The sequence below is a fragment of the Lytechinus pictus genome, chromosome 3, assembly GCF_037042905.1.
Source record: "Lytechinus pictus isolate F3 Inbred chromosome 3, Lp3.0, whole genome shotgun sequence".
Lineage (NCBI taxonomy): Eukaryota > Metazoa > Echinodermata > Echinoidea > Temnopleuroida > Toxopneustidae > Lytechinus > Lytechinus pictus.
Genome location: NC_087247.1, coordinates 12298735 through 12326576, shown reverse-complemented (window position 1 = coordinate 12326576; position 27842 = coordinate 12298735). Strand labels below are relative to the sequence as shown.

Sequence of the window (27842 nt, the reverse complement as noted above, 5' to 3'; positions counted from 1 at the left end):
TGTATGTATCTCATCATTGCAAAACATTCGCAAATAGAAGTGAATCCAATGCTACTTTTCAATAACAAAAATTGAAATTAATAATTAATCAAATGACAAGTGCATATCATGCATTTACAAAGCAAGGAGATATTTGTCAGATACTTACTTGAAACATCTGTCCATCCAAATAGTAGAAAATCCATAAAGGTTTGATGAATAAAAGTCCTATTAAGGGGGAAAGACAAAGAATAAAAAATTTTGGGGAATTTAAAAGAGAGTTCTCAATATATCAATCATAGCATATAAACACACATTGGAACTTCAATCAGAATTCAAATTTCTCTAGAAAATTCTGGTTTGAAAATGAATTTTCATAATTATATTTTTATTTACAAACATGCATATTAAGATTTTTTGTTTTTAATATGTTCAGGTGTTGAATTAAAAAAAAAATCTTATTGAAAGAGAAGATAGGAAAAGAAGGCTTACAAATTAACATGTTTGTATTACAATCTTTTAATTAATGTTTAAAAAGGACTTACCACAATGCATTTGCAGCCCATATTTGGAAATTGAATACATCATAAAAAGTTGGCTGTGAAAAAAGTGGGTGAGTAAAGAAATCATATACAAGTGAATCTTTCTAGAAATGAAAAAAGACAATGAATATATTTTGGAAAAGAAAAAATCAAATGGAATCTAAATGCATACACCTTCAACATGGAAAATAAATAAACTGTTGGTGTGTCATAATATCTTGTCAATCAAGGGCAGAACTTTGCATGGAAAATATAAGATTTTACAAAGTTAACTAAGACAAAGTCAGGCACAATAAATCGACTTGGGTCACAAAAGTACATGCAGTATGGCAGCAATTATTTCATACATTTTTAGGGTAATTTTTATATGCCAAAATTCAAAACATATTTATAATTGTTTTATAAATAGGTATATGTAACAGGGCTAACACTGGAGCACATGGATCTATATCCCCCACTGCATGTTTGATTGGCCAACTTTGAGGACAGTCCCCATTTAAAGAGCTTTTTGAGGAATTACTTCCTGTCTGCCTCAACCTGGGTTGAGTGCAGCACAATGTGGGTAAATTTCTTGCTGAAGGAAAACACGCCATGGCTTGGAGTTGAACCCACGTCCTTCAGATTGAAAGACGAGAGTCTTAGCCACTAGACCACGATACCCCCACGCCCCCATAATAACACACTTACTCACTGCTCAATAGGGCCTACATTCATATTGCAATAAATACATTACAGGTACCTTTCCTCTTAAAAACGTATCGGTTTCTTTATACACAAAAGAAATATGGGTTAATTCATCCTGTGTATCACTCATAGTTGTCTAAAAAGGTATATTCTAAGACAAGCCATTGAAATTGTACAGTCAGTGAGAGACAAGACAGTGATAGTTTGATCGCTTCCCCTTTAGGTGAAGCAGCCAGGATCAAATGTGAAATAATTATTCATGGATGGAATAGAATTCAAGATATCGAGACCCACTTATCTGAGACGTCCGAACACGCGACGGACAAAGTGAAAAGAGGAAATGGAGTCTCTTTGCTTGGTTGACTATGACGCGGGGAGATGAGCTAGCACAAGGAATTTTGTGTGCTATTGTCTTCGGTGTACGGATTCATAGTGAATGAATTAGCAAAAGATTAAATGGATGTATCCCAGTTATACACAAGATTATTTGGAATGTAGCCTTGGAAGGGTAATTTTAATGTGAGGAAACCTGAGGTACATACCACAAACCAAGATTTAATGCCTGCACTGTCACTTGGTGGAACCCTCTCACAAGCCGCTTGGTAGTCAAACATCTGCTTGCTGAAATTCATAATGAAGAGAAATTTTAAAATGGTTGGCTGTAAGATGTCCTTAAAAAGTACCAAATTAAAAAAAGGCTTATCTTTCAAATTCTATAGTACAATATGGCTTTACAAGTCATATTTTCCCAAGAAATAGTGAAAGGAAATCATAATGAAGAGAAATTTTAAAATGTTTGGGTGTAAGATGTCCTTAAAAAGTACCAATTTAAAAAGGTTTATTTTTCAAATTCTATTGTATGATATGAGTTTAGAAGTCATATTTTCAAGCATTGAAAGGAAATCATAATGAAGAGAAATTTTAAAATGGTTGGGTGTAAGATGTCCTTGAAAAGTACCAACTTAAAAAGGTTTATTTTTCAAATTATATTGTATGATATGAGTTTAGAAGTCATATTTTCAAGTATTGAAAGAAATAATGACAAAGATAATTCTTAAAGTGGTTCAGTCTATAGTCCATACTTTGACAAATACAAATTGAAAATATCTTTTATCACATTCTAAGGGAAGATATTACTGTAGGAGGTTACTTCTACCCTAAAGGGTTTGTTAAAATAGGAGAAAGGTAATCATCCACTCTCTGAAATCAATAATGAAAAATACATTTTGAAATAGCTAAGTAATCTGGACTTTAAAGAGATTGAAACAAAATACCGATCAAGTTATAAGGAATGAATTACAGTTGCATGTAAGAGTTACATGTTCACTCCACAGTTGTTGGAAATGACAGAAAGACTACATACCGATCATAGATTCCATAATTTGTCATTTCAACCATGATGTTGCCATCAATTTCTCCATAGAAACGCCCAACCTGCCATAAATAAGACAAATGATGAAGATTGCATGACATTGCAGGAGAATAGAATCAAACATAAATGGCACAATACAACAAAACCCCATGTAGATGTCATTGGTGGCCAGTTGACTTTCCTTACAGCACAGACTCTTTGGAACTTAGATTTGATGTTTGTTTAATAGGTTATAGCTTTCTTGATTTAGTAACATGCTTTCTAAAAAAGAGAATCACTTAACAGCTAGATGATAAAAAAAACAAAGATTTTGATATCACAAATCAGATATCATGATAAATTAGACAGCCATTAATAAATGATAAGAAGAATAAGTGGAACTATCTGTGCACGTATCTTACAAATTTAATGATTAGTTATCAGAAAGTAATAGGCAAGGATCATATCCTGACTTTTTCAGCTCTTACCATGCTTGAAAAGTAAAATTTTATATCAAAGAGAAAAAATATCCAGACATCTAATATCCTTAATATCATAACTATTTTAGGGCATACACATTCATATTATCTAGAATGGATCGGAATAGCAACCTTCACTTTAAGGGGGATTTACCACAACTGAATGCAGACTTCAAGAAGGAGAAAAGGAATAAAAAGCAGAAAGAGAAAGAGCAAAACAATAAACTTACCTCATCTTGTTCAAATATCTGGTTCGTAGCTATGATAAAACCACCATCGTCAAGAAGATAACATTTCAGCTCCTAATTTCAAAGAAAAAATACGTTGATTAGGATAAAATTTCAGACATCTAAGCTTTATAAAAAAAATATTTGTTTTTCACTGATGATATCCATGTTATTGGAAACTCATTACGAGGAAAAGTTTTAAAGACCGTCTCAAAAGCATTTTTATTATTTATTTCCTGTCATTTCCATCATGAAAATGTTCTGTTTTTCCATTTTCCAATGAAGCTACAAAACCATCACTCTGCTCAAAAGTTTGCAACTTCTCCTGACGCATTTGTGTGACGCATTTGTGTTTCATTATCACATACCTGTCTCAAGAGGAATCCTGTCTTTAAAGACCCCGTTTGAAAGGAATGCATTATAGAACCTGTATATAAAGTCAACCTCTCACCAATGGCAACTTCTTTTGTTTCCCATGTGTGGCCTTAATAGAAGGGTTTGACTATACAAGTAGGTCTTCGTTCCCTGTTCTACCTTTCATCAACCAGGGCCCCGTAACACAAAGGTTAGCGATTAATCGCTTATTTGAAAGAGCAACTGTGATTGGTTCCTACTGAACAAAATCCACATGCAACGATGATCTTGATAGACCATTTCATTTTGCGATTAATCGCAAACCTGATATCAATATCTGCACAATCAGAAACTGCCACTAGGATTTTGCTTTATTACCCCTACCAACTCCCTTGACCTTCACAAGGCTTGTGCTATCACATCGGGTTATCACGTCCGGTCAGGCAATCACGTAACCAGACCATTCGAGAAAAGGGCCCACTAAATTCCCAAGAGGTCGGGTCCAGTTTACCCGATACTTTGTGAAAATTATCAGTCGCATAAACAAATGTTCAGGTCCAATTTAAATGTTTTGTGAAAATTAGAGCCAAATAAACAAAAGGTCTGGTAAACTGAAATTTAGGGAGCCCTTTTCTCGAACAGTTGCGTCACGTGATTGCCCGACCAGACACCATAACCCGTTGTGATGGCACAAGCCCCTTCACCAAGAAAAACTCACCATGTTTGCACAGGAGTATTCCAATGTATGATCGTTGAAACCCTGAAAACAAATCAGAAGCAAGTTACATATATATCATTATCTTAAAATAATAATAGCAATAACAAAGGTTTATAAGGCATTGAACGTGTCTCAGCGCTTACAGATTTATTATCACCCCCATCATCAGATTCGTTCAGTCATTCCTGCGCAGAAATTATATTCACATGCTCCACTCCCTGGGGGGGATTTCAGCCAGTTGCCATTGAGTCGCACACAGCACTGGACAAGCGACAATGACTTTCACCTCCTACTGGGTAGCATATTAAGCACCTGGGTGGAGAGAGGCAAAATGTTTATTTACGCACTGCCAGAGGACACTCGGCAGCGGTGGGCTTTGACTCTCTGATTACAAGGCAAGAGCCAGAACCATTACACCAATACAACAAAATATCACTCTCTGCAAAATTACTGAACTTATCAAATTGCTGAGATTAATACTAACAATACATAAAGGCCCGTATTCTGAAGTCAGGTTTAACTTAGACCATGGTCTAACTCTGTGCTAAAATTATGGGAAGCCAAAAGTGTCAAAGTTTTTATATAGTTGTATGTTTCTTATATTTACTGTGCTCTCTCCCGATTCTTCAATGGTGAAGACAATCATCTATCTATACTTCCTAGACAATTATGAATCATTTGAGAGTCAAATGAGCTGAAATATTATATCTCTACTGTTGGTGATTTATGTAACAATTGGCTATCCACACTTAAACCACAACTTTAAACCCGAGTTTAAGTTAAACCCGACTTCAGAATACGGGCCAAAGAACATGGGAATTCAATGTTAGACAACTGCTAAAAGGGCATTGCCAACTGGAACTGTGTTTCCCTGTAAAAAAACCCATGGGAGTTCTGAAATTAAGTAGCCACTATCTTTGGTCAGAGTTGGTCACAAATGGATGAGTCTTAATCATTCTTTCTAAATACTCATGAGTGTCCTTTTCTTTACCTTCGAGGTCTGATCCCAAGAATCATTGAAAAAAGCTGGATCCATCATGACCATGACAACTGAAATAAATGATAAAAGATAGATATTTTGTATAAGAAAATACTAATTTTAATCAAAAACAGATTGGATTCACAAATAAATTTGGAATTTCGTCAAAAATTCAAACAAAATATGATTTATTAGTGACAGCATACACTAAATTGCATATGTTATATACAAGAGGGGAAATTCTCACTGAAACTTGAAATACATTTCACATAGAACTAACAGAATATTAAAAAAAAATTGACTTTAAATAATGTAGAGGTTACACACATTAACAAATATAAAAAATTTTCATGCAGTATATGTATAAGCAAATTTTTTTTTTAAAGTCATTGTATAGTCACTGAAAGTCAAAGCGAAAAGTTCTATTTGAGTACAGTGCGTGCCACAATCCGAGTGAGTCGAAAAGTTGATACACTGATGATTGATAAATTGACATATACAAGAAGGTTAATCAATTTAAGAACAAAAATAATTGATGAATTAAAATTTCTTACCTGCAGGAACTGCTTGGTTATCAAGAGGCACTGATTTGCTGATGGTGATGTTTGAACGGAACTCTGTTAAACTACCGAGAGGTCCTTCACCTGGTAAAAAAAGCACAAAAAGAAGAAACAAACATCAGTTAGATATTTGGAAGCTTTTAAAGCCACCTCACTATGCAAATCCAGAAGGCAACATCTCGAGAACCTTGCATATCAATAAGCAGATAATAATAATAATCAAAATAATAATAATAATAGGCATTTATATAGTGCCATCTATTTAGAAATAATCTATTCCGAGGTACATTGCTATTTTTATCATTACCCCGGCTTTATCTCGAGCTGCCTTTCAGCGCTCAGAGCATTCAAGGAATTAATACAGCCAAGTACCCATTAACCTCACTCGAGTTGAGTGCAGCATAATGTGGGTAAATATCTCGCCCATGTCCCTTTGATTGAAAGACAAGAGTCGTAGCCACTAGACCAGGATGCCCCCCCCCCCCCCGATAAACATTATGAAGAGAAACAAAATACATGTAGTGGTGGAGAATTAAAACCCTGTGTGCACAGAATGCATAAAGAATACATATCAAGATAAAAATCGACATTTCATACCATCATTGTATGGAACAGAAAAGACATATCTATCTGTGTACAGACTGCGTTGATAATAACTCTGTTCCCATGGGTCTTGCATTCTTTGGATTTCGTCTGCACTCCACATTGATATGGTGCTGCATGGGAAGAAAAACATTCTTTTTCAATCAATGTGAAAAGCTTCTCTAATATGAATCAAAAGTTCAATTTGAATTACCTTCAATTCCGATGCTTCTGATTTTCAGCTGGTCGGACAACATGAACTACGAGGTACATTATATGAAACAAATTTATTTTCGTAAAACAAACCTGAATTAAATTAAATTGATAAGAAAAAGTTATCTACCACTTAAAGAGCATGCCGTATCATTATGTATCAAAGAACATACATCTAACAGGCACAACCATTTTCCTCACCTGGGTTAAGGGCAGCCAATGTGAACATATTTTATTGCTGAAAGAAATTGACGCCTGAACTAGGATTTGAACCCACGACCCACTGAGCGAAAGGCAAGAGTTAGAACCACTACGCCACGACGATTCCACAAACATGAGAAAATACATCACAAAAACAAACTTACCTTTTAGGAAAAACTTTTATGAGACCACCCTGAGTAGCAGCCAAGACAAAAATGATGCCGTTACTGTGGGGGAGAAATGGAAAAAATATATACTGTACTCAATTACAACAAATTTGCCAAAGTCAACCCTTAAGGACTGATGATGTAGCTTTTATTTACAAAGAAATTGACTGACATTACTTTTTAAAAATGACAATGGATGATAAAATGCAGCGGCTTCGTACAAATATTTGACTATAAAATAATTTCAACTTTTAATACAAGAGGTTGACTTCGTAAGGGAAAATGTATTTCCTCTGGAGAGAATTATGGTGTGGTATGCATTAATCCAATGAATATTTTCCATCATTATTATTTATAAAGAACAGATAATGCAGGAGTACAATGTATTAAAAAATCAGAAACCCTGAAGAAGAGGAAGGAGAAGAATGAGAATGAGGAGGAGGAGAATAAGAGGGGTGTATGTAATGTATGGGCCAATGTCAAACAAACATAACACAAAAAAATAATCAAAATCGAATGTACAATAAGACAGTTATAGCATTAAATTTTTTTGCATATTTGTCTCATAACAGTTACATGGCAACACAGTCATATGAAAATGAGAGTCGATGATGTCACTCACTATTTTTATTAACAACAATGGCAATTCCACATTTTAAACATCATAATGTTAAAATTAAAATCTTTTGATTAATAAAATACAAAAGGGCAACGTCATAACTACCAGAATGTGAATATAATTGTTTTATGAAATTAAAAAAACTTGTTATTTGAAAGCCAACTTTGAAGCCATTTTCAGTGTTAAGCTTGTTCAGTTTTTGGCTTTTTAATCAAATCCAACTTGTTTTATTATGTTAAGATGGTCTTGCCCTTTAACTTAGCTCAAGACATAAACTTACTCTTCCATATCATCAGTCTTTGTTTCCCAGTAGGAGGATAAATTACTTGTTACTTCTGCATCCACAAGGAGTTTTCTCACCATCTCATCATTGCCTGATGAATAGAAGCACAAAAAAAGCAAATTACATGCATATTTCACACATGCCAAAGTTCTCTTAATAAAAATAAAATGATGATAAAATATATAGATCTATCAATCCTCTTTCTGCCCTGTCTAACAGAGAGTTGTGATTGATCCGATCAACGGCAATTATGGAAAGCCAGCAACGTCAACATCTAAAAATGTATGTTTGTTCAAAATGTTTTCTCGAAATGATGTATATTCATACATTCACTGTTTTCTTGACAATTCAGTATGCTTCTCTTTGTTTTCAAAGGACATTGAGCAAATTTCCTAAAGAAAACTTTATGACATTGCTGGATTACCATATACTTGAGATTGATCGGATCAATTGTAACTCTTTGTAAGACAGGGTACGGGCCTGTTTCACACACCTTTCATTCTCTTCTCTCTTTGTCTCAGTAGCATGCTCTTAACTACTAAAGTTATGAATCAAACTTACATTTTTGTAGTACAATAACTCCACCACTTCCGAGTCCTATACTGTTATTCTTAATAGTATCCTGGATAGCTGATTTGATATCTTCTGTTGAAATGTTAGCAGGATCCATTCCAACAAACTGCTCACAAAATTCCCTGCAGAGGTTCATCAAAAGAAACAAAATATCAGTGCTCAATTGTTTTTCAGCTGGATTAAATCTTCACGTTAATAGAAAAAGTTAATTCTTCTATAGTCATGTGAAATGTTAATAACTCACTGCTGACGTGAATTATATAGAATGACATGTTAACTACGTGAATATTCATTCTCAATGTACACTCTAAATTATAAGGACTTAAAATAAATCCATTACAGTTATGAACAGTGACCAGTCAATGTTGGGATTTAAGATTAATCCATAAAGATTTAAATTCTAATACATTTGGATTTAAAAATCAATCTTTAAGATTTACATTTAAATTTTTAAAGATTGATTTTAAATCATAATATCGACTGGTCACTATTCAGAGCAGTAATGGATTTCAAATTCCTGTCTTTTTAGTGTATAGTGTTATAGTATTCAAATACGAAAGGCATCTTTCCATTAATTTTTCAAACAAAATATAACAATATGTCCTCCTTGAAAGTACCTATTCACATCCCTCATGCTTGCAAGGTCTGTTAGTAATCATACGTTATACTTTTTCAGATATCTTCATGTACTAATACTACAGAATAACTTGACCTGTATTTGTATAGAGAAACTAAAATGTTTTGAGAGGAAAAGTAATTGTTTTGCTTCTTGGTAACATAATTATTGCGATATAAATGTATTGTATTGAGTTGTTAATTAGCATGTTATCATTCAAGTGGGTCTATATTACTAGACTTCACTAGCATTAGGGGTCAGGAAACTGGCCAGGTATGAGTAGTTGAGGACTCAAAATGGTGCAATTAGTTAATATCTGCTTTAAGACATATCCATACCTCTCTTCATTTAAAATGGATCTTAATAAAGTTTTAACACCTTTTTCTTCAGTTTCTCATGCATTTCTCTACTTTCCCCTTCGTTACTTGCTTTATCTTATGTGATCTTGTAGTTATAAGAGGTAAAAATTAATTAGGGTTTATGCAGGATAATTGTACCATGTAATTTTTTAAAGGGGAATTATACAAGAATTTATGATGATTATTCATTCTGTTTAATAGAATTAATTACAAATGAAATAAGGGAAAATACTCAGAAAATGAATATCTGTTAAGAGGGGGAAAATCCAGAGTGATGTATGGTCCAAACATGAAATGTATGCATCACTATTGAGAAACAAGAAAAAATATGAATGGAAATGCAAGATATAAATAAACAAAACTAATATTTGAAACATATATGCACTGAATTGGTAGCATAAGTATAGGCCCTTTGTAACAATAAAAACATTGGGGACTACATGTATAAAGGGCTTTTGACTTCATGAATGATAGAAACTTCGGCCAAAGAAGGAATTGTGAAGATTACTCAACTTACCAAGGAGCAATGAGTATATCACTTCTATCCATGATGTTAGTCAGCTCTGAAAATAAAAGAAAACAAAATTCAATACTTGAATTCAACAAAGAGCTTTTACATATTACTTCATCAGTCTCCCTCTTTGATGTTCCAAATGATAATTACTAAAATAGTAATCCAGACATTGTAAATATTGACCTCATGGACATAAAATTATCTTGAATGAAAACATCTATAATGTCATTTCACAAAGAAGGAAAATTATCTTTCCTCCTTCAAAGAAGATTTACATCACCAGAAATTTCAGCCCGCTCAAATATAAAATTAATTGACACTAGATTGGCAGATTTGGATAGGACGCATAGATAGAGGATTTATCTGCCAAAGTTCCTGGTCATATTCTATCATCTCACAAACTAACTTGCAAAATTGCCACTTAAACTCGGCCCTGACAAACCAGCCATCATTATCATCATCATTATTTATTGATCATAAAAAGATTTTTAAGATATGGTATTATATATAGACACTATTCAACATTTTTCCAAATTGCAAATCTTAGGGTGCGGTTGATTTTACTTACCCATAACCAGATTCATATTTTCGGGAGGTGTGAGTTGATACAGGTCGAAGCTGGGCTGAGCAATTGCGACACTGTAAAATAGATGAAGAAACAAAGCTAAAGAATGGAGCCAACATGAATAATTGTAGAAATACATGTACTTTCCACTAATTCCTACAATCTACCTTCCATTAATGTCAAAATTAACTTACTTCTTCAACAAAGTAAGCAAATAATTACTATTTAAGGTGATAGGCAAGCTAGATGCAATTATCGTTATAATGCATAAGGGCTCTAAATATGGGCTGAAATGGTCAGCAAAACACTAATTAAGTTTCCATCACTTTTGCTGAATTTTGACCAATCTTAGAATAGAATTCTTAACATCAAAAATATTTAAAAAAATGTTCTTCACAATGCCAAAATGATTAAATGATCAATATGTTCTTCAATCCATATAAATTATCAAACTGCTTCATAAGTTCTTTAGCTGGTTTTCATGGCATTAAAACCTAACTTGGATTTTTACAGCCAGGTAATGAGGAAGGATATAATTGTAAATGATTTTCACCGACAAACTAGCAGGAATTTTGGTAGCTTAGGACAACGGTTCAAGGAAAAAAAAAAATCAAATTTTGTTTCGTGAAATGTTCCTTTGAATTATAAGCACTCTTACCTGAACGTTGTGTTGTCAATGAATGTATAAGAATAGGTCATGTTCACATATTCCAAATATCTCTGTGACAAAAAGAGAAATTAAATAAGATAGAAGCAATTTCTTTCTCTCAAAATTAATTGTTTGAAAATCTAAAGAAAAATAATAATAACTTATCCTGTTATGTGAACTGTAAAATAAAGTAGTAAAAAATGAACGTACCCATAAGTTCTGGCAGCCCAATTATTACAACTTATCAAAACATATTATAAAAAACATGAAATTACACTTATTTAATCTCTTCAATAAGAATTTCTTTATCAGGAATATTTGGTTCAATTTATAGTATGACTCTCACTACTTAATTCAATAAATTTGAACACTAAATTCTGAATTCCTTCAAGTTCTTTATTCTTCCCTTTTTCTTAAGAGTGGTGTTCAAATACTTTTTAAAAAATCTAAATCTAAAATAATGCATACTACAAATGCGACTCGATTCATGTTGCCAATTTGAATGGGTTCGAATGATCCTTGCAATCTAGTGATTATGTCAGTTTATGTGTTTCTTACCTCATCTCTGGACATGATTGGCGTCTCCAGCTCAACAGTGCCTGATTTCCTGTCGATCATGTCTCTCCGCAACTGAGAATGAATATTGATTTTGAATTTGTGTAATATAGTATTCTCAAGAATCAAGTTGCAATCATTAGGAAAAAGCACTTGAACACAAACCAAAAATAAGACACCCATCATATAACTAATATCGATTAAAAATTAACTGAGAGAAAATACAATTCTTTCAATTTAATTTGAAAACATTTTTCATCATTTAACATTGAAATACAACCTTATTTGACTCTGCACTAAAAATGTTGGAAAAAAGGGACCTTCTTATCATTTTAAGAGGGAAATCTATATGAATCTCGACCCTTCAATAGTACAAAAATGATGCCACATTTTAAACATATTCACCGATTCCCAATTTCAATGTTCATCACTTTGCCATTGTTTTAAAGATCAGACAGGCATGTTTAAAGTCATACGGATATTCTACATGATTGACATCAGAATAGATCAAAATGTACCAATTCTAAAAATAAGTGCAGTGAAATGATCTCAATCATTCATTGAAATATAGATCCAATTTACAGGATCTATTTTGCGATGGAGAATCATCAAAAGTCGACAACCACTCACCACTTTCTTTTCTTCCGTCTCGTACTCTACTTCCAAGAAGTCGACATTTGGCGGATCAGACAAATAGTTCAACTACACAGATACAGGAAATAGCACAAATAACATTCAATTTTGCCATCAAGTGAGTATATTGCTGTGAAGGGCCATTAACTAAGTGCAAACTATACATTAAAAGTAATAGGGTCAATGACTTCACTATCAAAGTTGTTAGTGTAAGCAATCAACATTTCATCAAGGAATATCCTATAGTGCCAGAATTCGACCAATTTCCTGGTATATCAACACAAAATAGCATTGCCTTTCAAAGTGCATTATTGAAACAATTGGATAATGTAAATGGGGGACATAATAATACTTCAGAAATTTTTGAGTGGTTTGATTTATATGTACCCCATGCAAAAAAAGTCAAGTTTTATTTGGGAAAAAATGAAGTCATACCTAAACTTACAAAATGGCACTATTTATATTGTAACATATTTTTTTTTTTTGAAAGGTAAATAAATACTGAAATTACTTACAAGTCATTACAAGTGTTTCAAACTTTATTGGGATTCGGATCTGCTACTGATTTACAAAAGTTATTAAATTCTAAAACACGCGTATACAACATTGTGCAATCAACCATTACTGTACATAAATCATTTCTATAATCGTTATTTTATCATGCACTACATGTATATACAACTATAATACAAATTAACAACTAAGGGTTTATCAAATCTGATATCCATGCTTTTTGGCATGCAAAAGCGTCTTAAAATATAAACATTGATTGTATTTACAGAATACAAAGATTAAAGAAGACAGCTAGAATACATTTAAGTTCAAAAGAAAGCATCAAATCTATTACTGAGTATAACTGTAAGTTATACGTGAACTATGAAACAAAGAAAATATTTCAAAATCACACAAACAAACTTCTTTCAAAGGAGGCATCAATGTATCGTGGAATAACAATTAAAATACTTTTTTCCAAAACATTAACGTATAAGGATTTCCAGATCAATTAGGAAATAAATGGTGTCATCTGACAAATAAAACAATTTTGGAAATAAACTTCCAAACGCTAAAAAAGAGGCATATGTCTTCATACGAATGTCCCATTCAACACAAATATGAAACATATTTACCATGTTTGATATGTTAACAATACAAATTTGAAATCAAAGTAACCATTGAATGATGAAACTTTCATTACTTTACTAGCATCAGTCATTTGATAGATAAATGATTATAAATTTAGGGTGAAATTGATGAAAAAGGTTACATATCAATCCTATTATTAATATATTCTTTACAGAATTAACTATCTCTCAAAGAAATATAACAAATTAGATTTCAGTAAAACAAAATCTTTGAGCTGGTGATCAGTATTTAACAATTTGAGGGAAACTATTTGCTCTTATAATCAAAGAATCCCCACCAAACTAGACGTGGACAGCTGAATAGGTATCAAGTAGTAATCTTGTGGGTCGGATAATGACCACTCTTAATTCTGCAGTGTCAAATTTGATTTAAAATGAAAAGTTAACTCTATTCTGAGTTAAAATGACCCAGAAAAAGAGTCACCTTGACTTGCAAGTGCCATTCTGAGTCGGCTTGACACCACAGGAACAAACAAGCATGTAACAAAGTTGTGAGCTATTAAAACTTTAAGAGTGTTTCAAGAAGATAAATGACAAATCATCCAATAAAAAGTGATTAACATCATGCAGAACAAATCATGAAACGTGAAAAGGGTCGACTGATGACATGCAATATACACAATTAAAATAAGATGAGAATGGATGATATGATAAAGCAGGCCATGTCATAACAGAAACATGCATGGGCGGTAGTGCCATGCGGTTAGTAAACAAAGACACAGCCATGAATATGAAGCTATTGAAGTTCATCATAGTCAGAACATGCAAACAGGTTAAAGATCTCAGCATTAAAAAAAAAATCCCCATCCATGGACAATTAAATGCTACATGATTTCCTACAACACTTGTTTCTTTTACCTCATCAAATATGTCATTTAAAATTACAAAGGTAATCTTGATATTTCGTCAATTAATAAAAAAGATTACAAAAATGATACAATTTTACAAAATATATACAGTGTCTAACATATACCAATACAGTATTGATAATAACAATTACTCCACACCACGCAAAGTGAGTATGGTATCTGAGATATATGACAGTAATAGGGTCTTTTAAATATTGATGATCTAAGAACTTTTAGTAAGTATTACTGTACTTTATAAAAGAAAAATAACAGAAAAGGGTGGGGTTGGTCTTTAATTTATTTCATACTCTGGCAGTGACAATGGTTTTACAGTATTGGATAGAATAGGGGTACATTACATGTGTGGAGGGATACAACAGGACAAGGACCAATGATATGATACGATGAGGGTATTGGGAAATACATGTATGAACTCAGTATATATCAACCACAACGTTCATGTTCAAGTGCACCACTGCATAAAACTCATAATTCATTATTCAATCATCTGTGTTTTTCTTTTAAATGAAACTGTTTTCTTAGACCATAATTGGAGAGCTGTCTCACAATCTGAAAATTCCCAAAAGGTAATTTCCATAGCTTCAGCTGGAATTCATTATGATACGAGAGAGTTTTATAGCATTTCAATGGATGACAGCCCCTTCAGAAAAAGGACCATACCATGCCTGATTGATTGCTATGTTAGGCATTCCAACATATCACTTCGGAAGATTCACACGAGTAACAAAATACGAGTAGTATGCAGCACTGCACTTTCACAGAAATTCTTATTCATTTATGTTGTAGTGGCCTTTTGATGTTATTGGGTTCATCATACACGGTAGGTATCTGCTGAAACCAAGGGAGCACTTTCATGATAACAATGATCGATTTCCACTACATAAGCTACTGAAATCCTTGCATCTGATTGGCTCAGAGCAAGTTTGTCAGCAAAAACCACTGACAAGAAGCTCCATGAAGCACTCTCTAGAGAGATGTTACACAAGAGTGAAGGTGGTTCATTCCATCTAATTCTTAAATACACATTAAAGTAGGATATCTTCTTTAAAAAAATACCAACCCTAACCCACAATTGCTCATTTAGTAGAACAATTATTTCTAATACAGCAACTCAAGTTCAAAATCAACTGTCAGACCACACTGTAAGAGACAAGAAAAGCAAACCCAAGTGAAGAGGTATTCATGGACAGGTTCCTGTAATCAGGGGCAGATCCAGGATTTTCCGAAAGGGGGGCACATTTTCCAGAGGAAAAATTTGACAAGCAAAAAAAAAGAAAGAAGGTTTTTAACCCCCCCAAAAAGGTATTCACTTTCAAAGGAGGGGGGCACACTTCTGTTTTAACAGTATTTTTACTTAACAAATTTTAACTGTGCCTCTCAAAAAGGGGGGCACTGGCCGGCTTTGACCCAAGATTCGGAGCTGTCAAAAATTGCAAATATATGTTGTTTGTCAAGGGTCCAGGATGACCCTGCTGTTTTGATTCAACGATTTTCAACGAGGACATCCTTTATCATGAAGGGCTTTGACAATAGATTCTCTATGTTCCAGAAAGCTTCTGCGTAGTGGTTGCAAAATCTCCCTATAGTATTATCAGGTAATTCTATTCCAGGGAAATCAAACCTGTGGTATTTGGTGGTCCTTCTATAAAGGATGTCACTAAAACAGGTTTGTCTATGTAGTATCATGGGGTAACACGTCCCTCAGAATAAATGCAAAGTCATATTAAGGTACCCTTGTTTTTTTTCTCAAAAAAGTCTAGCTTTCTTCTCCCAGTGAGTGAGGAATATCACATGATCTGTATCCATTCTACATTATTTTCTAGAAATATATCAGTATTAAATCAATAAGTGAGAGGATTCATTCAAATTTCTGTCAACTGGAAGGACAGGTTTCCACTTTCTACTTGGTTTCATAAAGTACTAAAAGCCTAATAAAATGGTGTATATAACCATATTCTTTCAAGCCCCCTCCCCCCAAAAAAAATCAAATAAAATAAAATCAATAAACTACAAGTAATAATAACAATGACAGATGAAGAATAAATAAGTAAATAAACCCATCAAAATGGAAAAAATGGTTTTTAAAGGTCATGAAAGATTGAATGACCACCTTCAAACTTACTCTACAGTATTAAACATCCTCTTGGCTTCATGCAAATAATACATGCATTGGGGATATGAAAACGTGTATAACTGGGGGAATATGAACACATACCATTCCATGAACATTTCACTGCAAACCTTTCTTAGTCAATGGAACGCCGGGGCAAGGTTTACCCACTGACATAGTGAAACAATGAAACAAATGGAATACCACAACACAGCAAACCACTCTTCTATATGATAATAGGGAGGGTGTAGAGAAAAAATCTCTAAAGTAGCATAAATGCTATTTCAAAATTCAAATGGCCAAATAATGGAGGCTTCTCACTTCTTTATGATGTACCATCTACACAAAATTGTGTTCAGTGTATGCAGAGGCCATCAAATTTTAAAAGAAATAACTGATCAACTTACAATTACATGTGTGAAACATTAAGATGTGACTTCTAGATAAATATTATTTAAACAAATTTAAAGAAAAAAATAAAAATTCTAAAGAAGGAAAGTTGAATTTAAAAAAAATATATAAGGGCTTTACAAAAACTATTGTGAAACTATATCGATTTAATAGCCTTTCTGTCAATCAATTAACTGTGCAAGCAAACTTATTTGATTTACTTTAAAAAATATAAAAGAGATCTTACACCATTGGAGAATTTATAGTTACTCAAATCATTGTTCAATCGATGAAGTGTTTTGTCTGCATAATTGTTTTTGAATGGCGTAAACTATGGGTGAGGTAAAATTATATGACATGGAATGATGGAGCATGAACGAAACACTATCAAAATGAAATCATAATTATCATAAAAAATGGGTGAAAACAGATGGATGAATGGGGATGAAGAGAGAGAGGACTAGAATGAAAGTTGGGAAAATACAAATTTATGATGATGGTGACGGGGATGGAGACGGTAATGATGATAAGGTGGGGGTTCAAACCAAGAGCAACTGAAGATGAAATGAAAGCAAGATGGATCACCATGAAACAACTTGGAGAAACACAACTTCTCAGTCTTAAAAACAACACGGAAATGGTCACCTTTTAAACACATAAGGAGTTACCAAAAACAGCTAAGATGGACGATAGCAGACTCTGTGACACTTACTCAAGCAGCAGTTGCTCCCGAATCCGCATTTTGGAAGCCATCAATGTCCAACACCCATATCCTAAAATTATTGGAACTACGGACCATAACCCCTTCTAAGGGGCAGTTTCATCAACATTTTTGTCTGACGAGTTGCCAGACCTAACATCTTTCAGTGATTCCGGTTGGCTGATGAGAAGCGCTGTTACTATTGCTACTGTCAGATCAAATTGGACTTGACGGATAAAACATCCGCCAAGTCCTTTCGTGAAACGCCTCCCCGGTGAGTGTTTCATAAAGCTGTTTGTAAAGTTACGCAAGACTTTACGCACGACTGGTGATCCTTTCTTGTGCCACACTATCCCTACGTAGCTCACTTAGCACCTAAGATCATGTTCCAGTCGTGCTTAATGTTGTGCGTAACTTTACGAACAGCTTTATGAAACACCCACCTGGTTGTCCCAGCAACCACCTAAGAGGACTAAGCAGTGCTTTCTTAGCACGCTTGAAAAATTGCATTAAAACTTCTTTAGATGTGAGAGGAAATTTCAAGGGCAGCAAGGCAGACAAGGATGGTACCGGTACCCAAGGCAACTACTGCCTTGTTGCCTTGAGCTAACATGGGGGCTACCCCTATTAAAACTCTTTGTTTGTCTTCGGAGAGCTTTAGACTGACGATACTCAACTGCCACATGAGCAAGTGTCACATCAACTGATAACAAGATGAAAACATGCTATATTAACGCAATGTCATTTTTAAAATCAAATCAATGTGAACAAATTGAAAAAGGGATAGAAACGAAAACCCTAAGGAGAATGAAGTACGAAGGGACAAACTAAGAACAGAAAATTTTGCTGATTTATTAGAAGAGAAATCCAACCCCGATACCAAGTCACTATTTTCTGGAAATTTCAACACGAGAAGATTATCACTAAGAGTGAAATAAAAATGATTTAGATAAGATTGTATGTAAAATGAAAGTAATGATCATTATCATAGGGATTTTTCACACTATCAAGGCTGCCAATAAGTATAGAAAACTATCATTTTCGAAGGCACATATATCCATTTCTAAAATTACTTTTCAAGCGTAACTTGCTATCAAGCTTGGGAAACAGGGTTACAGGGTTGACTCATGTTATATGTGGTTGAATCAAGAGGAGCAAAGATACCTAGAGGGATGTTTCACACAAAACTGGCTTGGGGGCAAACTGGGACCAGCGCAAAAATAAAGATTATATGGGTGGGGTCATTGAAAAAAAAAACACGTGGTACAATTATTTTGCTAAGGAGTAGAATCTTTGAATTCAACATTGGGTTGTTTAGAATAACTTTATAGAAATTTTGTACCTAAAAAACGAAGTCTGTAATAATGGAATTCAGGTAAAAAGTTCTGGTGCCCATTCTTGAGGGATATTACACTAATTTCCCCATTCTATTCTCTGTTTAAACATGAAAGTTATCAAATTTGATTAAAGGAGTAGTTTCATCTATGGTCGTTACACATCAAAAGCTTTGAATAAGCCACTATGACAAATCAAGTAAAGATCCCCACTTAAAAAAAACTTGAAAATCTAAAAATGAAGACATGAAATTAGAACATCTCATCCATGTGTCATTAATTTAGATAATGGATGTACTTCATTACATTCCCTATCATGCCTTAATGTGGGAAACATAGACAAAGTTAACTCTACAAAAATAACTTAATAAATGATACATCATGCAAATGTTACTCGTTTAACTCCTTGTATCATATTTCAAAAGTTAATTTGCATTTCTGAGACCTATGCTTCTGAATGTTATTACAAAGTCCATAATACTTTTGAAATAGGGTCTTCTATTTAAGCAAACATTCATAATGCTACATTTTTATTTACCATGTTCATACAAGATATGAGCTCAAACACCACTTTTCAATGTGTTTTACAAAAGTGATATTAGTGACTTGTTAATAGAATATTAATAACATACAGAGTACAAATCATCAAAATTAGGTAAACTGTATGAGATGAAAATTTAGTAAAATATAAATCATTGTTAAAAAACACCACACCAATGTCAATATCATTTAACATATCCATCTAACCAGTACCAGTACAAACAACTACCTGTATGATAGGACATGTTATATTTTTTTAACCTTTCTACTTATAAAGTTTTATAAAAGAAAATGAGGATGATCAATAATTTATCTAATCCATTTATATTTTACAAAATATGTTACCCTGACAGATCCAGACAAAAAAACCTCCTTTCTAAATTGGGTTCCAAAAGATACTGATCTAACTTTTACAAGGGCATTGCACAAATTCCACTTAGTCAAAATGAACAATATTTTTACACAGGCTAGCTAGCTTTGATAATATCTTCTATGCCAATAAAGAGATTGGTTCAATCACAGAGATGTTAAAGCCCCTCACATCAATTGATTTCAGAATCCAAAGTCACAAAATGGAAACAGAAAGACCATTGATAATGAGATGAGATTAAATAAACTTCCCAGTTTATCAAACACATCCTTCATGGGCATGTTTAAGTGATTGGCTCAATGACAAAGAAGTGATAGGAAGTTAACATCAAAATTTTAAATGACTGGAACAATCACACAACCACACACAGATCTCACGGAGATGTCTCTGTAAGCGGGGAGATAATAGAGAGTTTTAGGAGCAGTGAACGAGAACGACGTAGCAGTCTTCTGATCGTTCGAGTCAACATCGTCGTCTGCCCTTGTTCACTACAGATGCGAATACTTAAGATTTCACTCGACTTGTATGTGTACGTACGTCCACGTGAAACAGCGCGATAACCAGCGGGTCATGACACGCTGCCCGACCCAGAAGATCTGGCGCACCATCGCCTGGCGACCCGGTCGGTGATGCGAAGGTGCAACTTGTGCACACGTGCCCTTTCACTTGCTTTGATTCCTTTTTACGCGAGTTAGGATATATATTGATATATATTTTGGAGGTCAGAAAGCAATTCCAAATATGATAAACATAGTGCATCGTACAATTTACATTAATTTTGTGAAAAGTCACTGAAAACTGTGTTTTAAAAGGGAAAGGTTGATCTTTATGCTGGGCTTGAACGGTTTAAAATGACGTCACTCACGTACACGTCCACTGTGATTTAGGAGAACCGCAAAATGGATGTGGCGAGGTTCTCGATTCTGATAGTGGACGTGTGTGAGGACATGAGGCATATGGCAGGCCAAAAAATGACGTCATCTCGTACCAGTCCTCTATGTCGACGTACATTTCTAAAAGTGCTCAATCTGAACACAGTCTGTATGTGTGTGTGTGTGTGGCTGTTTGAGATACACAGATACATGTACACACAGTTTTCACATTATCCCCCACTTACCGGGATCTATGTGGCGGTGTGATTGTTCCAGTCATTTAAAATTTTGATGTTAACTTTCTGAAGCATCTTTGTGATTGAGCCAATCACTTAAACTTAAACATGCCTGTGAAGGACATGTGTAATAAACTGGGAAGCTTGTTTAATCCCATCTTATTTTAATTGGTCTTTTTTTTGCTATTTTGTGACTTTGGATTAAGAAACCAATTGATGTGAGAGGCTATGGCTAGCTCTCTGTGATTGAACCAATCTCTGAATTATTGATGTGTGCTTAGTAAAGATAATTGAAGCTAGCCTGTGTACAAATATTGTTCATTTTGACTGAGTGGAATTTGTACAGTGCCTTTGTAAAAGTTTAATCAGTTTCTTTGAAACCCAGTTTATATTATCAGATAATCTCTCTTAAACTTACAGCATATGTCCCAACTTACTTATGATTCATTTTGGGAATATATTTCCATGTATCCATACAAAGTTTAAATTTTGCTCCATTAGAAATTATAGTCATCTCTTAAAATATTTGTAAGATCTAATTACATACGCAGCTCTTAACCAGTTTATGAATTCTTATATAATTTAATTCTGTCTTTATAGATACAGGGGTTTCCATATTAAAAGAAAATATAAATTTCTTTCTCATCTACCCAATCATTCTAATAAGTGATAAGGTGATCCACTGCTATTCAAAATAGAAGTGTTGTCACTTGCAAAAGCAGGCAAAATAATTCATGCACATTGCATGTATTCCATACTACCCATAATAATAGTTGGCAAACAAAGTAATTAATCTAAAGCCTTTTCTGCATTAATCAAAACTCAATTCACTAATCATACTGAGGCAAAATTCTTTAAAATCATAATACTGCACATGCACTGAGCAATCCAGAGCCTTTCTGGCTCGATACTTTTTGACGTCATCATCATGCCGACTGATCGTGATTATTTTCAACATAATGTGTTAACTGTGGAGGAGGGGAGAAATAAGATTTTTTTTTAATATTGTCTACTGACGTGTCAAGCAGACTTGATTTTGTGAGAAAACAATACATACAGTCCACACCAGCCAACCCTGCACACGACTACATAGAGTATATGAGATGCATAGACAAGACACATACACTTCATGAGAGTATAAGGAGATAGATATGATATAGGTTGCAGAATCAAATAAATACAACTTGGAGTGTACGAGAGAACCATCCACTCGCTCTCTCACTAACTTGTGGGGGGGGGGTATTCCCGCAGAATGGGAACTAAAGAGAGAGGAGGAGGGGGGATATGGTTTTTAAGGGTACCTCGAGAATTGATTCGATCAGTTCCTGTTAGTATCACCAACACAAAAAAAGAAGAGAAATTTGAAATGGAAAAGAAGGATGATGAGAGTAGTAATATGTTTGCATTCTTGGATGTCACAAAAATAAAGAGCAACAGAAAATCATGAGTTAAACATATCAGGATGTTAAATAAAATCAAATGGTACTGTTTCTATTGATGGAAGATTTGTGGTTTTTTTGTAAGGTCTTTTAATCTTCTATTGTTAGCCCAAACATATACTGAAAATGCATGGGCATCCTTGTTACATAAGGCACAAGTAAGTTTTTCTGCATGGTAAGTAATACTTTTTTAATCAGTTTTTATCTATGTCATGCAGAGTAAAATAAAATTTACACCTTCATATTGAAAGGTACCAGGTAATATGCAAGTACAGTCCGTTTCAATATGCTATAATTCCAAAGGTGTCTGGGGAGACAAGTTATCACGATAAATGTATTTATCGGAAGTATCCTTTTCAGCAATTTCTAATTCAGTTGTTCATGCATCAACTGCTTACATGGGTTTTTGTTTCTTTAATCATGCATTCAGAGAAAAATCAATCCTAGAGTTCATTAAAATATGTCAAAAGTTTCATAACAATATATATTTAAAGGTTTTCTTTTGTTGCTGGTTAGGAGAAATAAATACTGACAAATCAAGAAAATTGGGAAAAGTAATTGTGATTTTGGAATACAATGAAGGGTTCTATGAGCTGATGAGGAATATACTTGTGCTGTATATATATATATTTTTTTTGGGGGGGGGAGGATATGAGTATCATTACGTGATATTCCCAAACAAACTTGGTGTGAATACAAAAAGGAAAGCAAAATCAAATTAATTCATATGTAATGATGGCTGGTAAATTTTTAGCGCATGACCAAACTGAAAAGGATTTTAGAGACTTACAAGATTAAAGAATCTCACACAATAATCCTGGTAATATATATCTGAAACATCTTGATAATGGCACCCCAGCACAAACCAAAATATTAGTGAAGATGATGATGATGAATTTTCATGAATATGGTCCATGAAAAAAAAAAAACAATAGCCCATATAAAAATCAAATGATTCAATGTGATGTTGGATTTTTATCAAAATTGACCCATGACAAGATTCTTTGATAGTTATAAACTGAAATGACTTGACAATAATAACATGCATGTTCATTATATGATTAACCTCAATGCACATGCTTCGCATCTCTCATGAAATTTGATTCATCTTTTTCTATTCATCAGTTAGAATAAAGTTGTTTATATTTGCTGATCCTAAATTCCTCATTCTTTTTTCTGATGACAAATAACTGTTTTTACCCCTCAGATGAGACTATTCTCAGTGAAAGAGTAATCAAAAGCACATGATATAGCAGAAACAAGTCAATTGCAATGATTATTATTCAGTTTATCAACAGTTTTTGTCTCATCCACCTCATCTCCATAAAAATTCTCAGCAAATAATCTCCCTCTTTTGAGAGATAGAAGATAAACAGAATGAAATACGCTTTATGGCATTCGTATAAATGCATTAAGCAATTATCACTAAGCGATTTAAATGGCTTAAATGACAATGTAAACAGAAGTTTGAATTGTCTACATTCCATTAAAATACCCCGTGGAAAAAAAAACTTGGTTACCGTCAAACAAAGACGTACATTATTAAAATAACAATAAATGCAGAAAATTGGGCTATGGCAGCAACTGCCAGATCACTCCTATATACATGTATTAATGCTCAGTTGCCATTCTCGTAGACTATACTAATTTCCTTTCTACTATATTCCCAAAGGTGACTGACTTTAGGATGTAAACTGGGGAATGCAAGATTACTATACACTGGTGTCTTACTAGAAATGCAAGAAAATAAAGTTTAAAAAATGCAAAAGGGTGAAAAAGTGATAACTTCAATCATGCTTGTGTAATAACAAGTCACTCCATTCAGCTAAAAAGGCATCTGAGATAAACTTAAATTTCTGTATATTACGAATCCCATTCAGTCTTATTACCATATTAATTGTCCTTACATACTGACATATCACCAGTTCTCTTATTTCAAAAAGATGGGGGTAAAATAAAAGGACAGCTGAAACATAGACATACTTGAAATTATTGCCTACATTTTTTCACTAGGACAAATTCCTATTTCTAGACTAAACATCAAATTTTCCTTACTATTTTTCATAACACATTGCCAACTACACATGAGTTGTTCTTTTAATAGCTTCAATTAATTAAACAAAATGAAAATAGATATACTCCCTGATTTACTACTAACACATGAGTAAAAGTGATATTCGATATATATACATAATGTAACAAAATGTACTGCCCTTTCATAAACATATTCATCTTTACATACTTCTCTAATCCTCATTCATTTAGTCTTTTTAATTGGCGCATGGCAACATCTTTTCTTTTAAATACCTTACACTAAAATAATCATCAAAATTGTAATTTGACTTTTCAATTATAGCCTGTATAATTCCAATAGAACCTAATAGAGACTAGAGAGTTATTTTTTATGAAGAATAATTAAGTTCATTCTTTTACTCCTCGCTCTGGGGAATAATATCGCAGAAGCATGCACACAGACAATTTAGGGAAAATAGTACAGATACTGTCGGAACAGAATGTTAACAATAGCAACAAGTGTTAGTAAATATAGCATTTCTATCTACATCATGGTATAAAACAGGCACTCTCACTCTCTCACTAGCATCTAGCTTGTTCAGATCCAGAGGAGAACATTGAATTATTGTCATTTGAAAAGATTAAGCATGCCACAGGACATGTAGAAAGCAAAGTATGTTTTGAGAACTCTCTGAGTTAAAATACACTGCAAAAACTCCGGTGTTGATTTAACACCAGCCTGGAATCTATAAATGTCCACACCAGAGAAGTGTTAAACAACACCAGTTTGGTTTCGGTCTAACACCAGATAGGTGTTCATACAACACCAATTAGTATTAAAACAGCATCGCTTGATTCCAAACTGGTGTTGTTTCAATTCTTCTCTGGTGTGGACATATATATATTCCGGTCTGGTGTTAAATCAACACCGGAGTTTTCGCAGTGAAGTATCAAATTTGTTTTCTGATATTAGTAAATCATTTGTTTCAGGATATTATTTATGATTACATCATCTAAACATGGATTTGTGTCGGGACAGCGTGGGAACAGCATGATGTATAAACCTCGTTAATTCGATAATTTGGTGTCTGGATATATATGGGTACTCCAAAAGGAGGTCATACTTTGCGAGGTTATTTTCAGATTCAATTGTGAAATGTTAGAGATTTGTAAATATAATATTCTCACAATTTCTTTTTTGATTAATTTCATTAAATAGTCATCTCTTACCTCTGCTTTCAATCTGGGATGTAATAAAATATAGCCATTACTGTTGACACCGAACACATAGGCCTGAGGTCCAATCTAAAAATCAAATAGCAATATATTGAATATATAATGGATACAAAGCATGATGAATTTATGCAAAATACTGAATCTTTCATGGATGGAAGATGTCTTTTCAAAAATGCTTCAATCAATTGAGTTTCAAAACTTTGTCAATAACATCATAATCATATCGATATTTAATGTTGCATATTATAGATGATATATTATATTTATGTGTATGAAGGGAAATTTACATAGGCATTGGTGCATGACTTTTTTTATATTTGTGGCAGAGTCAACTTACCCGTTCTGATTTCTGAGTTAGTTGTCATTTTCAATTTTAACAATTTGTAATAAACCATGCAAGTCATAGAAAATATATAAAAACAATAAATATAGATCAAACAATTTTAACTTCATTAAAGACAAATGCCAAAAATAACCAAATAATCAAGTATAAAATTAAAAAAGGGCAGGCAGACAACATTGAAAACAAAATTTGAAAAGTATCAACAATTATACTTTTATTATTATTTAGTTGACATCATCTGTGCATGGGAGGCAAAAACAAACTGAATGAATTGCTGCAACCCACAGGTTAGAGAATTCCATTCAAACTGAAGCCCTGGTTACATTTCATGTACATTGATTCTCATATTAACCATTAAGTTGTTACATTGTTAGTGCTTCCCTTTCCCCATAAAAAAAAACTTTTACGAATCCCAATAATCATAATTTTCATAGACATCCATGAGTAAGAGCTAAATGGTTTTTATGATAATAATAATAATAATAATAATAATATAGGGTATTTATATTGCGCACATATCCACCTTGTTAGGTGCTCAAGGCGCTCCTATATTACCCGGCTAAGCTAGGCGTTCATAACGCACCCAGCTTTTGATAGTTTACCTCCTTGACAGACGTAGAATAGATATTGTCAGGCCTCCTATATAGGTTGTCATAAAGCCATTTGTAACTTACTTGCTACTTAAATAACGACTGGTGATCCTTTCTTAGGTGCTAAATGGTCACCAATGAACACTTGATGCATACCATTTGCCACAAGAAAAGATCACCATTAATCACCAGATCACCGGTCATTTGTAAATTAAGTTAAGTTGCCTTCGATATTGGAGTTAATTTAAATGCAATGTTTTCTGCAATAGGGCCTTGGGGTTACAAAACAAGCTGGAACTTTCAGATTTCTCACTTTCCAAATCAATAATTCTGTCCTTCTTTACTTATACATTAGAAAAGGGCAGATTATTTGTGTCAGTATTTTCATTTAAGCAAAATCTATAGCTAATTCAATGCAATCTTCAAATAAAAACTAGAGGTGGGAAGATAATACAAGATTTACTAGATTTAGATGATTACAAGGGCAGAATGTTTGTCTACAAAATAAGGTATATCAGCACAATCTGATGCTCAAGTAACCTGTGTATCATTATTTTATCAATAATATGAATGGATGAATCAATAATATTAAAAGATATATTATATTATATTGTTATATTATTTCTGACGCAAATAGATGCAATGTGTGACACGAAAATTCTGTATCCCCTATTCGTTTCCTAAGAACACTAGAAAATTGAAATATGATGAAAGATTAAAAATGTAGGTTAACCATGTAGCAAAAACATGTATAACTGATAGCAATCATATCAACAGGTAAAACATTGGAAATGTAAATTACTAAGATGTAAAAAGCATGAAACATGCAATTAAATGAAAGGTAAATGTAATTGTCATTTCAACTAACAAAAACATACTTAAGGGGAATCCAACCCAAGAGGAAGACTGTTGTTAAGATTAAAAAAAATAATTTTAGAGGGGGATTAAGGCATATGTGATGCCATTATGATGCTGGGAAAAGGCATTCGATCCAATCCACAATATGACTAAAATCTTTTGTAACAGTTTTACTCAAATCTAAGCAAGCATAAGTCATCTATATTTTGAAGGTTGGATTCCCCTTGAAGTATGAAGGTGTAATGTCATACACACCCAATTGTCAAGGCCACTAGTTTTAAAAGATTTTCTAAAAATAATTGTATGATGATCACATAAAACTATCAGTAACTCTTAAGGGTTCAGCCCAATGCTTGAATATGTTCAGGTGGGTGTTTTATAAAGCTGTTCATAAGTTA

General features: G+C 33.5%; 1 protein-coding gene across 1 annotated transcript in view; it reads right to left on the bottom strand.

The window, feature by feature from the left end:
* LOC129257822 (voltage-dependent calcium channel subunit alpha-2/delta-1-like) overlaps positions 1-27842 on the bottom strand; it is a 57601-nt gene that overhangs the window by 5488 nt on the left and 24271 nt on the right. Inside the window, exons 15-33 of the mRNA XM_064097943.1 lie at positions 25648-25722; positions 22267-22290; positions 12400-12471; positions 11773-11844; positions 11224-11285; positions 10569-10639; positions 10004-10049; positions 8500-8633; positions 7936-8029; positions 7034-7096; positions 6471-6589; positions 5868-5957; positions 5326-5384; positions 4335-4376; positions 3266-3337; positions 2569-2639; positions 1748-1826; positions 525-577; positions 149-207 (exon numbers count right to left, since the gene is read on the bottom strand). Coding sequence (XP_063954013.1) covers positions 149-207; positions 525-577; positions 1748-1826; positions 2569-2639; positions 3266-3337; positions 4335-4376; positions 5326-5384; positions 5868-5957; positions 6471-6589; positions 7034-7096; positions 7936-8029; positions 8500-8633; positions 10004-10049; positions 10569-10639; positions 11224-11285; positions 11773-11844; positions 12400-12471; positions 22267-22290; positions 25648-25722 — 1357 coding nt within the window. The remainder of the gene's footprint in view (positions 1-148; positions 208-524; positions 578-1747; positions 1827-2568; positions 2640-3265; positions 3338-4334; positions 4377-5325; positions 5385-5867; positions 5958-6470; positions 6590-7033; positions 7097-7935; positions 8030-8499; positions 8634-10003; positions 10050-10568; positions 10640-11223; positions 11286-11772; positions 11845-12399; positions 12472-22266; positions 22291-25647; positions 25723-27842) is intronic.